Raw genomic sequence first — 13,961 nt, 5'->3', positions numbered from 1 at the left:
CTCGCAGCCCATTTCTTCCTCTTCTACTGGATGAACGAACTGACCAATAAATGAGGACATGTTAGCAACCTAAATTGACGTCATATTATCTCCAATCAATATATCCACGTATGTTCAATATCAATCCTATAATATAAAGTAGTTGGGTGTTTTTGTCTGTAGCAAAGGATCTAGCAAACCACTGAACTGATATGGTTCTCCTTTGCAGGGCTGCTTCTCATAGATCCTGAGAAGGTTTATAGCTATTTAAGGGGTAAGTATCATCGCCCTCCTTAATTTTTTCAACTTTTCTTTTTTAAACTAAATAAAAATTAGGTTGGGGGGTCGAATTCAAGCCTTTTTCACCTACTGTACCTTTAGAGGCTTTTAGGGGCATAGCTGCTAGTTTTAAAATAACCTATTTTAGGTTCAGATCCAAGTTAAGTACGACTGTCAACTTCCCGCTCACTGGCTTCGACGTGGCAAAATTCAGGTATGTAAATATTTCCAGCTTATGGCTTCCAAACCGATTAATATCCGCCGGATTGGAACCGGTTCCCTTTCATACTGAAAAAATCATGTATTGCATAGGATTGTATTACAGAGTATTTTCCACGAAAATTAAAATAAAAATCATGAGAGTAATACCTTTTTTTAGCCTGGGCCTCTTAGTTAACAAAAAATAACCTCATTTTGATATCCGTTGAAAGCTGTCTATAATACTGTACGATAAATAACTATTCTACACTTAAATCTACATGTAATTAGTTCATTGGGTTGTATCTTTGAGGAAAGTAAAACTGGCGGGAACCTGGGATAGGGCAAAAAAGTCATTGGACGATAAAGTTATAACCAACATCAATAATGTTAAACAAAATTAACCCTCCTTTAGATATAAAATAATTGTTTAAAAAAATTGTTCATTGTTCGTTTGAACCAACTGTGGTATCCGCCGAGGATAAATGGCAGACACCGGAGTTCAATTAGATTACGGCAGCGTGACAGACGTGGACACCTTACTATAGAGAAGCTACGCTTCTCTAGCTTTCACTAGATAATGATCAACATCTATTTTCAGTTGTCACTTTATTGAAGGGTTAAGAAATACTGAAGTTATATACAACAAACAATAATTACATGGATAGGAATAAATAATCATAACATAAAAGCATAAATAATACATATACAATGGTCAGTTTGGGCAATAATGATTCCCCCATCCCTGGAAAGGGTGGGGGAGAATTAAGAATACAGTTAACCATAATAAACATGACAGATTCAATCATTAATTCTAAGCGTAGGGAGGGGGTCACTAGACCCCTTCCCCAGGACTCGGGGGAGGGCCATTGACCCTCCACCGAACCCCAGATCAGGGGTGCCATAGACATGGCTCACGGTTGCCGAATACCACAACTCTCCCCTCGGAAGGCTGGGAGGTGGTTTCCCTACCAGACTTCCGACAGTGGTTGAGGCCTTCGGCCCGCTCCTTAGGGCTAAAGTATATACAAACGATAATGATTCAATGGAATCCTAGTGGTGAGTATCTTCTTAGGGTTGATGGGCTCCCAATGTGGGATAGAAGGCAGAGGCTGACTTGGGTTGGATACGTTGGTCAGCGCCGGCAGGTATCAGGTTTGCTGGTGGCACAGTTGTTGCTGGAACGGTCAGCAGTGGGGCCTGCTGGTTGTTGTTGGCAGCGGCTGGGGCACTGGCTGCCAGGTTGATTGTCTGAGCAGCGGCCTGTCCTCCTGAGGGGCCGCGGGGTCTGCCAGAGGGCGGTCCTGGCCTACCTGGGCGGTCATGCCCGCTGTCAGTTGATTTCATAGACACCATTTCCTCGGCTGCTTCCCTGCCGATGGGAATGGCATCCCAGTCCACTGAAAAGTCCCGGGACTTGGCATGGTTAAGCCTGGCTCTAGCCAGCGCTTTCCTATATAAAGCCGGATGGTACAGGAACACTTGTGATATCGCATTCAGGGCTGCCCGGACTCCTCCCTGTGCTGCTGCCAGAGAAATGATGGTTAGGTCCCCCAGCAGTTTGAGGATCAACAACAGCAAGCACAGTATGGCTGCGCCATCTCCCCACTCGTGGATGGCTTGTCTAAATCCTGCCCAGACATCCAGGGCTGCCTCTCCTTCCTCCGCCAGTCGGTCAATGTTGTAGGACACTATCCCATGGTCTCCTGTGGCCGAACAGCTGCCTTGCTGAACGCAGGAGCCATAGGATAGGCCGGTCAGCATGGCACTCTTGTATGCTGGGAACGCCAGCAGTTGTTGCCAGTCGTTCAACTCAGCCTGCGAATACAAACCACCTGAACTGAAGTCATCTAAGGGTTCTGTCAACAACTGCTTAGGCGTATCCAGCGGGGGTGGCCTCTTCTTGGGAGCAGGGGTTAACTCTATCCAGCCTTCCTCCGCGTGCACAGTCAGGGGGTAGGTGGAGGAGCAGGGAATCTTGGTGGCGTGCTCACTGTATACCCGTGTCACAGCGTCTACAAAACCTGTGGGCTCTACTGGCACTTTGTCCCAACACTCCTTGTGTTCGCGGACAACATACTTGTGCCTTTGGCAGGTCAGCTGCAGCAGGATGTCTCCCCTCAGTACCGAGAACGTGCTCCCCTGGACACGCACCGGGTGGGCCGGATCTAGTTGCTGGAGCTTCCAGCAGTTGGCCGCTACTTCTTCTGCTGCAGTGCTTTTCATGCGCGTTTCCAGGGTAAACCCAATATAACCTGCATGGATCTGTGCTTGAAGGGGAACGTCAACATCCCTGGCCGACACTCTGGGCAGCGCAGCCGCGGCTGGGTCAGCTGCCACAAACAACGCTGGATGGTTGGTGGCATGGGCCTCGAAGTCGCAGTTCACAATCGAGGTGGGGTTGGTCATGTTGATGAAAAACTGGGCCTGATGGTCAACCAGATAGGCATCCATCACCAGGCTGGGCTGGAGGCTGCGGATCAGCCTCAAGGGGCAATCTCTTCCCAGGTGGTCCCACACGTAGGTTGCTTCCCCAGTGATGCAGGACAGCTCAGAATGGGGACACTCTAGGGTCAGGTGGTCAGACTGGGACTCCACCCGTCCATCCTCCACCACATAGGTCTCCTCCTTGACCAGCAGCCGCCGCTCCTGGAGCACTAATTCGTTGCGGTATAGCTGGCCCTCAAAGTGGACGTCCTCCCCCTCGCAACCCACCCCCTCGGGGCTGTTGACGAGGGCGCCCACCATGTCGATGGTGAAGAACAGGGGGTGGTTCAGCTGGAACGTCAGTGGCTGGGTCTTGCCTGGCAACGTGTATACTCGGTTCCTGGCCAGGTCTCGGCACGCTTCTGGGTCTATCTTGGTTGGCCTCATGAGGGTGGGGACCGAGGTCACCTTGAGGTGACCCCATACCCCACACCTGAATGTCCACTGGGACACGGTGAGCTGACAGCTGAACCCAGTGGTTTCCCTCACCTTGACTTGCTGCAGGACGTGTACTTCATGGCCCAGGGGCACCTCCTGGTGTAGGGGCTCCGTGTCACACATCTTTTCTTTATTGTAGGACGTGACATGGGTGGGGTTGGCACAGTCCCACCCCACCAGGACGTAGCTGGTTGTAGGCCACACGGCTGCCAGCAGGAGGCCCCACAGGACCATCCACCAATGGGAGAGGCTTCCAGGTAACCATCTTCCTCGTACACGCGGCTGGGGATCTTCAGCTCTGGTCACGGCTACTTCTTGGGGCTGGACACGGCTGGGCTGCTCCTGGCTAGATACAAATTTCCATTGAGCGTTATCTGTATGCGGCCGAGGCACCCCGATACCCTCCCCAATGACAGACTGGCAAGCGACTGGCGCTTGCCTGGGTGTCGGCTCCCCTAGCCCTAAGTGCTCCCTTCCCTTGTCCAAGGCATGCCCAGTGGCATGGGGCTGAAGTGCATGTGGCACAGGCTCGCCCTTACTCACTGCCCTCCCCTGCCCTAGGAACTCAGGTGCATGTGGCACAGGCAAGTCCTTATTTTCCCAAATTTCAATCTCCCCAGCCTCAGGTGCAGGGGGCACAGGTAAGGCTGGGTGTTTACAATATTTTGGATACAACACATTTAACAAATTCAACTTATCCTGATGTTGAGCAGCTGGGTTCCCTTGGCTGGCAGGGGGCTCTGGATGGCACGTAGCTGGACTCTCCCTGCAGGCTGGTGGCGCTGGCTGGCATGTAGCTGGGCTCTCCCTGCAGGCTGGTGGCGCTGGCTGACTGGGGGTGACGGGTGTCACCCCTTCCTCTGGGACCGCTGGCTCGTTCCAGGACTCAGGTCTCTCGGTGGCGGCGACGGTTGTCGCCCCAGACATCAGGTTGGAGGCTGGCTCGTTCCAGGATCCATGTATCTCGGTGGCGGCGACGGTTGTCGCCCCAGGCACCAGGTGGGAGGCGCTGGATAGCACCCCCCCATCATCCCAGGTGGCGACGCCGGGTGGCGTCCCATACATCGATGCAGAGGTGCTGGCTAGCACCTCCTGCCTCTCTCGTTCAGCGGCTGCCAGGGCCTCCCCATACACCGTCTCAGGGACGCTGGGCAGCGCCCCTCCACTCTTGCTGGGTAGGCTCAGTCGGGCAGGTTCCATCAGGTTGAGGCTAAAAGGCTGGGGCCTCAGCACCTCTGGCTCGGCTATGTTGTTGGGCTGTATCAGCTCTGGCCCCAGATGGTTAAGACTGAAGCCTAGGCCAACCCGGTTGGGTTCAGCCGCGCCGCCCAGTACGTTGATCCTAGCTGGGACAGTCCCAAACTGCGGCATCCCATCGGCTCGGTCCGCAGCTCTGGGGGCGGCTGCTTGCTGTGGTGGTGCTGGGGGCGCGCTCCCTTCCATATGGGCCACTCTGCTGGGCTTCCCTGGAGGGGCACCCTTGTCGGCGGTGCGCCTGCGGCTGGCTACCTGGGCCCAGTCGGCTCTACAATCGGCCGCCGTGTGACCGTCATAGTGGCAGCGCTCACACTTGGCAGAACGGTCACGGCGTGGCTGGGTGCGTCTCTCCTCTAGGCTAACTTCCACAGGCGTTGGGCAGTCTCGAGCTCGGTGGCCTCTCCCCTGGCAGCGGTAGCAGCGGCCTGGAACCTTGTCGTCTGGAGCGACCTTCCCCATCTGGTGGAGACCCGGAGCCAAGGAGCCAATCTCCATTGGCTCCGACTCGTCATATTGGGGCAACTGGATGCAGGCAGATCCAGTCAGCCCGTCGGTCGAGTCCACTAAGCACACACCTTCCTTCAGCTGCTTAGTAACCATGGTCACGGTGAACATGGCCTTACGAGTGTACTCAGGTACACTCGTAATTTCATGGTTCATCATGAGGCGTTTTACGTTGGCGTTACGAATTCCACGATTTAATTCGTCCACCAACAACTCAAGATCCTCATGGTTGTAGGCGTCCCTATACAAGGCGCACTTAGTTGATATGTACGCTTGTATAGGTTCTGTCGAGTGTTGCTTGTAATCCCTAAACGCTTGTTTAAGCGTTTGGGATTCAAAAGCAGGGCGAAATAGCAACTCACACTCGGTCTTGACCTGTTCGTAGGTCAAGGCTTGGCCTGCCTCGCCAAACAGATGGGACGCCATTTCCGCCGCTTGCCCTACCAGTGACAGTAGTAGGGCGTTGCGGCGGTTGAGGGAATCATGAGGTGGTACGCGGTAAGCCGCCCATGACATCTCAAGTCTGCGGATATGTGCCGACCAGGATTGCTTGGGCGGCCCTCTAAACTCCGGCAGATTGCTCAGCATCAGCTTGCGGTACTCGGCTGGGGCCGGCTGAGGGTCATCCTGGAGCCATCCTGGGGCTTGGTCACCTCCTGGGGCTTGATGCTGGTCCATTGGGTCAACGGTGAAACGGCGGGCACAAAGTTATACAGTACTAAAATTGAATGGTTTGTCACTTGAGGCTTCCTAGCCTAACAGCCAACACTGTTTGTATCACTAGGTTGGGCGTTTAGTTACAAAGATATAACTTAGCTGTACTTATCACTAGTTAGGTGTTGAGGTTGTAGGGTAGGCTGGTAGAGGTAGATAGATGTTGAGGGTCTGAACTGCTGTCAGGAACTGATTGGGTTTTCCCTTATCACACTAGAGCTAGAAAGAAAGAAACTTGCAATTCTTTATTTGCTAAAAATACCCCTGTTAAATGCTATGGAGTAGCTCCGCTCTGGTGTGAGTGTGTGTGTGTGTGTGTGTGTGGGTGTGCGTGGAATCTCCTGTCCTTGTAACGCGCGTTCGCGCCGTCAAATCCGCGCACACGGGGAAAACGCGCTCTCACCCCTCAACTCGCTCTCTCATTGATCCGCTTCGTCCGTTGGATTTATGATATTTTCCGCACTCTGTTGCGCTACCCGTGAATGGCGCTCTGTGTATCCGATTGCTAGCTCCACACTACAGACGGACTTAGTCTAGTGTGGGTAGGAAGGGGGAAGCGCGTGAGGGGACGGGGGTAACTCCGTCCGTTCCCCCTGTGAGGGAGGGGGGTAACTGTGTGCTGGTGTAATAGAGCCTTTTCTTCTTAATCTTAGGCTTATCTATTATATCACCCTGATTGTATTTGCCTTCAATGGAGAGGGGCCCCTCCCCTTCCCTTGGAATAAGGGGTGTATTGTTGTTGTGCTGTGGGCTTGAGATTGTTTTGATTATATTACATCTAGCTTCTATTTTTGTCCTTATCACAATTGCATAACAGATTTGTTTACCAACTCTGTTCTATTTTTAGCTGTTATCACAATACACAGTAATCCAAGCCTGTTCTATTCTTAGATTTATCACAACACAACAATTTGTTTGCCAAGCTTTGCTCATAAATCTATTGTTTGGCCATCACACTAGGGTGGTAATCCCTGCAAATGTGATATAATATCTGTTTTCTAGATGGGTGGCTGCGTTGTAGCTTCTCAGGATACTCGGGGTTGACGTAGTTTTTCTCTGTTCTGGTGCACTACACTCGTATGTTAGCTCGCAGCTTGCAGCTATGTGGCATGTTTCAGCCTATCGGCGGCAGGGAATGTCCCGTCCTGTTAGCGCCGCTGATCCAAATCCGGCTGATGGCGGCAGGGAATGTCCCGTCCTGCTAGCGCCACTGGTTCGGATCCTGCTATTCCTTGCAGTAAAGTTGGCCTATTTTCAGCCGTTTACACTTATTTGGCTTGTTTCAGCCGGTCCGCAGGCCTGTTTCAGCCCTTTTGGCGCTCAATTCTCCGTTAGATATCGGCGCTGCTCGCGGTTATTCGTCAGATTTCGCTGTCTCGCTTCCACAACTGCCGGATGCAGAGTTAAACTTTGCTGTCCAGGGTGGGTAATTCAGGTTGCTTGCGTCAGTTTTGCCAGATTCACTGCTGGGAGTACCTTAGCCTCAGATGCGCGTCTGCTCTACACTTGTGGTTCGCCGTAATCTCACACAGCTGTCACCAAAGTTGTGGTATCCGCCGAGGATAAATGGCAGACACCGGAGTTCAATTAGATTACGGCAGCGTGACAGACGTGGACACCTTACTATAGAGAAGCTACGCTTCTCTAGCTTTCACTAGATAATGATCAACATCTATTTTCAGTTGTCACTTTATTGAAGGGTTAAGAGATACTGAAGTTATATACAACAAACAATAATTACATGGATAGGAATAAATAATCATAACATAAAAGCATAAATAATACATATACAATGGTCAGTTTGGGCAATAATGATTCCCCCATCCCTGGAAAGGGTGGGGGAGAATTAAGAATACAGTTAACCATAATAAACATGACAGATTCAATCATTAATTCTAAGCGTAGGGAGGGGGTCACTAGACCCCTTCCCCAGGACTCGGGGGAGGGCCATTGACCCTCCACCGAACCCCAGATCAGGGGTGCCATAGACATGGCTCACGGTTGCCGAATACCACACAACCAATCAAAGTATTAAGTCAGGAAAGAGCTTATTTAAGCTTTTTGTTCAACTTACTATCTGTATCTTTATCCATTTGAATAAAAAATATGTACAAAAAACAATTTTTAATAATAAAAAATACCAGAGAGAGTGGACAATGGGCTGTTTTTTTTACACTAGACCCCAAAGTTGTTTTAATCGATGACCTAACAACTTTGGGGGATTTTGATTGGTTGATTATTTAAGTTGTCAAAGGTTTCGACTACTAATTTAAATCTTCAGAAGAGGTAATTTTGTGTAACATCATTGGAGATGATTGTACAACAGTTTATAGGCAATTGTCTTATCCCTTTAGATCCATGAAAAAATATTTTTTTTGTAGTGACTCCAAAGGAAGAACCACCTACTCCTGTTATGCAGTTTCCAATCATTCAGGTATATAAATAGATAGATAGATAGTCAAATATAATGACAAGCAGACTGACAGAAAGAAAGATAGATAAACCAGATAGACAGACAAACAGACAGACAGACAGACAGACAGATAGATAGGTAGATTAAATAAAAATACAGAACGACAGACATAAGGGCAGATACACAGACATACAATGGGACAGACAGACAGGCAGATAGACAGTTAGACAGAAAGACATACAAACTAGGGATAAGGGATGGGAAACGTAGGAAAATATTATTTCAGGCCTATTTCAAGCCTAGGCCTATTTCTAGCCTAATTATCCAGTTTTGGGATGGCGCAGTGGTTCGTATAAAACGCTAATGAAAAAACTGTGTGTGTGTGTGTATATAAAGTATAGAATCAAATTCAGGTAGCTAGTTTAAAGTAAAAAACATAAATTTTTTAAAACCTATATATTAATGGCTTTTGTTAAAATGAAGTTTTTTCTCTCCCAAAATTTTTTTATCTTTTACTTTGGTAATTTGAACTGTCAGAAAGCTATCGTTGGGTTTCCCTCAGACAGATTTTAGTTTGTATTATTTGCATTTTTATTAATGAGTAAAAATTTTATTTGAAAATTTCATTGCTAATTAAAATTCAAAATAAATAAATTAATATGCACTTGGGTAACATTCTATCAAGTTCTTTGGATACTATTATGTAGTGATAGATTTGTACTGTGTTGTATTGTACATATATTAGGGTTAAGGTGTTGTATCAATTCCGTATTAAATTTTTAAAATTCAAAATACAACATCTAATTTATAAACTACCAAATGAAAATTCGTAGCTACCTTCTTTCCAAAAAATAATCCCGTTATTTTTATTTCTTCTATATGGCCCTTTTTTAATGTTTAACTCTAAGCAGATTTAATAATTAAGCTAATGTGATCTAACACCATTTATATTTATTTTTTAGTAGCAGACGAAATCATTATTTTTTCTAGAATTGTCTGCTTCTAAAATTTCCGCCAATTGGTGATTGGTTGTTAAAAACAGGCCTATTCTTATTGGTTTAGAGCAATAGCTACTTGGGAGCGTCTGCCAGTTTGATATGAATTTGTAATAGTTGCAATATCCCTTTAGAATCTAGGCCGGGACCTAATTAATGGCCAGGTTTCCTATCCCTTATCCCTGAAACAGACAGATGACAAAAAACATACAGACAGAAGATAGACAGACAAACAGACAGGTATATAGATAGACAGAAAGACAGATCGACAGACAGAAAGATAGGTAAAAATACAAACAAACATATAATGATAATCAAATAGAGAAATTGATTGAGAGATAGACAGACATGTTCAAAAGTAAAGATATAAATAGACAGACAATTACATAGTCTATGCTACGAATACTAGTATAATTATCTATCCATGTATTACATAATCTATGCTACAAATACTAGAATAATTATCTATCTATGTATTACATAGTCTATGCTATGAATTCAAGTATAATTATCTATCTATGTATTACAGGCACCTTATACAGTGGTCATTACACCGCCTATGCTAAGAACCCAAGAACCAGTGAGTGGCATTACTTCAACGATTCCAGGTAAAAACTCTTGCCTATGTTAATTCAACCTAACTGCTGAACTGATATGGTTCTCCTTTAGAGTGAAACTTGTTATATATCCATGGAAGGTTTATAGATATTTTGGGGTACGATGCCTCCCACCATAAGTGCCCCTAGAGGCTTCTAGGAGCTATATTTTAGTAATATGATGTCTATTTGTGTGTCTGTCTAATAAAGGATCTTGCTAATAGTAGAACCAATATGATTTCCTCTAAAGGGTAGCTTCACAGGTCCTGGGATAGAGATCACCCTACCAAGAGAAATTGACCCTAGAAAAAATAACCCCTCCCCCCCCAAAAAAAAAAAATCTGAAACTTTTTCTTTATAAAATTACAATTGAATGTGGTTGGGGTTCGACTTCCTCCCAGCCTCAAGGGCCCTAGAGGTGAAGCCGCTAGTCTAACAAATATCTAATTTCAGAGTATCCAAGAGTTCCAGCTCCAATGTTATCTCCAACGAGGCCTATCTTCTCTTCTTTGAACTCTTGTAAAAATCAGCTGTCTTTACCAAAAAAAGCCCGCGAAAACCAAAAACATTAAACACGGAGAAATGAATATTAAAAAGGGCAGGAAACAATTGAAATGAAAAAAAAAGCCCGCGAATATTTATCAACAAGATTAAAAAAAGCCCGCGAAATCTCAATCTACAAACTCCCCTACCACCAGTATAAAAAAAAAATTGTTATACAATTCATATCAAAATCTGATTACTATTATTATATTATATTTAAAGCCAATATTATAAGTTTGGCTGTTATTTAATAAAGAAAAAGTTATATGTTTCAATATGTCAGTTAAAAAACTTCCATTATTCTATAATTTTTTGTGATTAAATATTTTTTTATCAGAGTTTGGTTCTTAAAAAATTAAATGGTAGCTTAACCCAGACAGAGAGGGGACAATGGGCTGTTTATTATACTAGTCCCCAAAGTTTTAAGTAACGTTTTCTTATTCGTTGGATCTTGGGACTTTAATGAGTTTGATTTGTTGATTCATTAAGTTGAGTGTTCAAAAGTTTCAACCACTAATTTTGATGAACAGAAGGGTAATTTTGTGTTGATGTACATCAATTTATCGGTCATTGTCTAATCCCTTTAGATTCCTGAGCTTAACATCTGTTTTTTTAAGGAACCAACTCATATAAGGCATTTGAAGAAAAAACAATTACTGTATTGAAAACACTTACAACATGCTATAAAAATGTTTTTCTTCAAATTTGCCATCAACGGTTTTTTTTCAAATAAAATTATGAAATTCATAATAGCAATAATAATGTAGAAACTCATTATAATAATGAGAATTATTTGTTAGTAAATGTAAAAGTATAATAGTTATTTGTCGCGTCGTATTATAAACAGCTTTCCGCGGATATAAAAATGTACACTTATAAGATCGAAACCACTTTTGTTGGCCCGTGCCTTCGGCATCTCAGGGTTTTATTATTTAGATTGTACATTTTTATATTCGTAGAAAACTGGATATAATACGATACGCTACATGATTTTTCAGTATGGCCTAGAACCGGTTCTAATCCATCGGTTTCGAAGCCAATGTAATTTTCTGAAAGAAAACATGTCAACTGTGATGTCTAGGTAGTTAAGAGGTCAACTGAATTTGAGATTCCGATTGTGTACATAGCACCCTTATCCTATCTCAATATTTACTAATAGCTAAAAAATTCAAACTTCAAAAAAATCAAAATTTAAATGTATAAACGATTTGTACATTATACAATCAAAATTGTAATTAATAAGTTTGAGTTTTTTTTAGCTAGTAGTAAATTTTGAGATGAGGAAACGCCGAGGAAACTGTGAACACATTAGGCAATTAAAATTCAACTGACCCAATAAGACGTTGCTATTCTTTTCTAAGATGATACGGATTTAGTGCACTTTATGGTTAAAATATTCCTGGTAACGATTATCTCCAAAACTATCTATAAATTTTAAAAGCTGCTAGCTGCCAAACGGCTAAACGTACATGTCATGCATGTACATCTTATTAAGCGGCATAAGAAGGCCTATAAATAATCTGGAATAGGTCCAATGATGCACAGGGAAATCTTAACTGTAGAAGAAAAAAAAACATGTAAAATAAGTCTTTTTTGATTAATGTTTATCCCAGATTATTTGTATTTTTTTGTCGGTTTAAGTTTTGTGCGAGCATAATCTAACCGTTCCACCGTTCGGCCGTTAGCAGCCTTTAAAGTTTATGTTGTTTTGGAGAAAATCGTTACAAGGAAAATTTTACCGTGATCTGCACTAGATTCGTTGGTTCTTAGATTAATATTTACAGTGTGTTCAAATTAATGTTTTTTTTAGGAAAACTATTATGCATTCAAGTTTAAGTCAGTCAAAAATCCAATATGCTTAACATTTACATATTGTTTTTCTTCCATAAGCTGATAAAAAAAATATTTTTTTATAAGTGAAAAAAAAATTAGGGAAAATAATTATAGATCTTATAAAAAAAAACAATTTTCTGCCTTTTTCAATTGGAACACACTGTTTATTTGATAATTAAATAATCTAGGGCTCGGCAGCCGTGCCTCAGCTGCGCATAGGCATCAAATCTAAACCTGCTTGTGTGACAAAAAAAAATTTAAATGGATTGTCTGTTTAGGAAAAGGGTTTAGACATCCAGCTGAATTTTAAAGTTATGATATGGCTTACGCGCGGCTGCCGAGCCTTGTTAAATAAATGTTGATATGTTAATAGTTATTTCTCGCATCGTATTATAATCAGCTTTCCGCGGATATAAAATGTACAATAATAAGATTAAAATAAGTTTTTTTAGTCCCGAGATGGCGAAGGCACGGGCTGAAGAAAACTGGTTTTAATCTTATGATTGTACATTTTTATATTCGTAGAAAACTGGATATAATACGATGCTAGACATAGTTTTTTTCCTCGTATGAGGATGAGAACCGGTTCTCTAATCCATCGGATATTGATCGGTTTGGAATGAATTCGAGAAATGTTGATATGATAAATTAAATTACATTCTTGACATAACAACGAATATTGAACTGAGTATAACTTATTTATAATACATAATCCTATTATATAAAGTAGTAAGCTTTTTTTGTCTGTACCGAAGGATCTCGCTAACCGCTGAACCGATCGGGTTCTCCCTAACAGGGTAGCTTCTTATATGTCCCGGGAAGGTTTATTACAATTAAGAGAAATCACCCCTGGAAAAAAATACCCCCCTAAAAAAATTACTTTTTTCTTCAAATTAAGTTAAACAATGGTTTTGGGATTTAACTCCCCCCTCCTCAAATGCACCTAGAGGCCTCTAGGGGCGAAGCCGCTAGTTGTTAATCTAATAAAAAAGTTTCATTTTTTTACAAATATTCATCCAATAATTTTTTTATTTAATTAAATGATTAAACATTTTATTTGATGTAATAATTTTGATGATTTTTAAAAGAGCAAAAATCAACGTTATTTATTGCATCGTATTATAGACAGCTTTCCGCGAATATTAAAATGAAAAATTGTAAGATTAAAAATAGTTTTGTTAGCACGATGAGCTAAAGGCCCGGGCTAACAAAGGTTGTAATGTTTTGATTTAAATATTCGTGGAAAATTGTCTGTAACACGATGTTTTACATCATTTTTCGGTATGACTAAGAACCGGTTCTAATCCACCGGATATTAATCGGTTTCAAAGTTTCAAATACTGGAAATGTTTTAAAAGATCTTTTTTTATATTGTATTTTTTTCTTTAGTTGATAATGAATTATTTAAATATAAATTGTGTATATAAAATATTATTAAAAAAACATGAAGTAAATTTAAAGTAAAAATATATTATTGTATAAAAAGTTATTTTTCAGTTGATGAACAAAAACACAAATCATTACGATTATTTGCTCAAGGACATCCAAGCATTTTTTTGGTGGGGGGGGGGGGGTAAAAAATGAGTATTGGGGGGCTAATTTTCATATCCTATAGGCAATGACGTCTAATATTTTTTTTATTTGGGGTTGTGGGGGGGGGGGTGAAATCACCCCTTTATCTCCCTCCCCCACTTTGGATGTCCCTGTATTTGCCATCAGGTTTTC

The 13,961-nt window shown here is 43.1% G+C and overlaps 1 protein-coding gene across 1 annotated transcript in view; it reads left to right on the top strand.

The window, feature by feature from the left end:
- The window catches only part of LOC145327973 (ubiquitin carboxyl-terminal hydrolase 2-like), a 100,045-nt gene extending 86,324 nt beyond the window's left edge, over positions 1-13,721 (top strand). The window contains exons 22-25 of the mRNA XM_080171493.1: positions 407-472; positions 8,238-8,290; positions 9,794-9,872; positions 10,314-13,721. Of these exons, the coding sequence (XP_080027619.1) occupies positions 407-472; positions 8,238-8,290; positions 9,794-9,872; positions 10,314-10,383 (268 nt within the window). The 3' untranslated portion in view covers positions 10,384-13,721. The remainder of the gene's footprint in view (positions 1-406; positions 473-8,237; positions 8,291-9,793; positions 9,873-10,313) is intronic.
- The last annotated feature ends 240 nt before the right edge of the window (positions 13,722-13,961 follow it).

The sequence above is a fragment of the Acartia tonsa genome, chromosome 9 (assembly GCF_053477335.1).
Source record: "Acartia tonsa isolate MP-2025a chromosome 9, ASM5347733v1, whole genome shotgun sequence".
Taxonomy (NCBI): domain Eukaryota; kingdom Metazoa; phylum Arthropoda; class Copepoda; order Calanoida; family Acartiidae; genus Acartia; species Acartia tonsa.
This window is presented reverse-complemented; position numbering and strand designations above follow the sequence as displayed.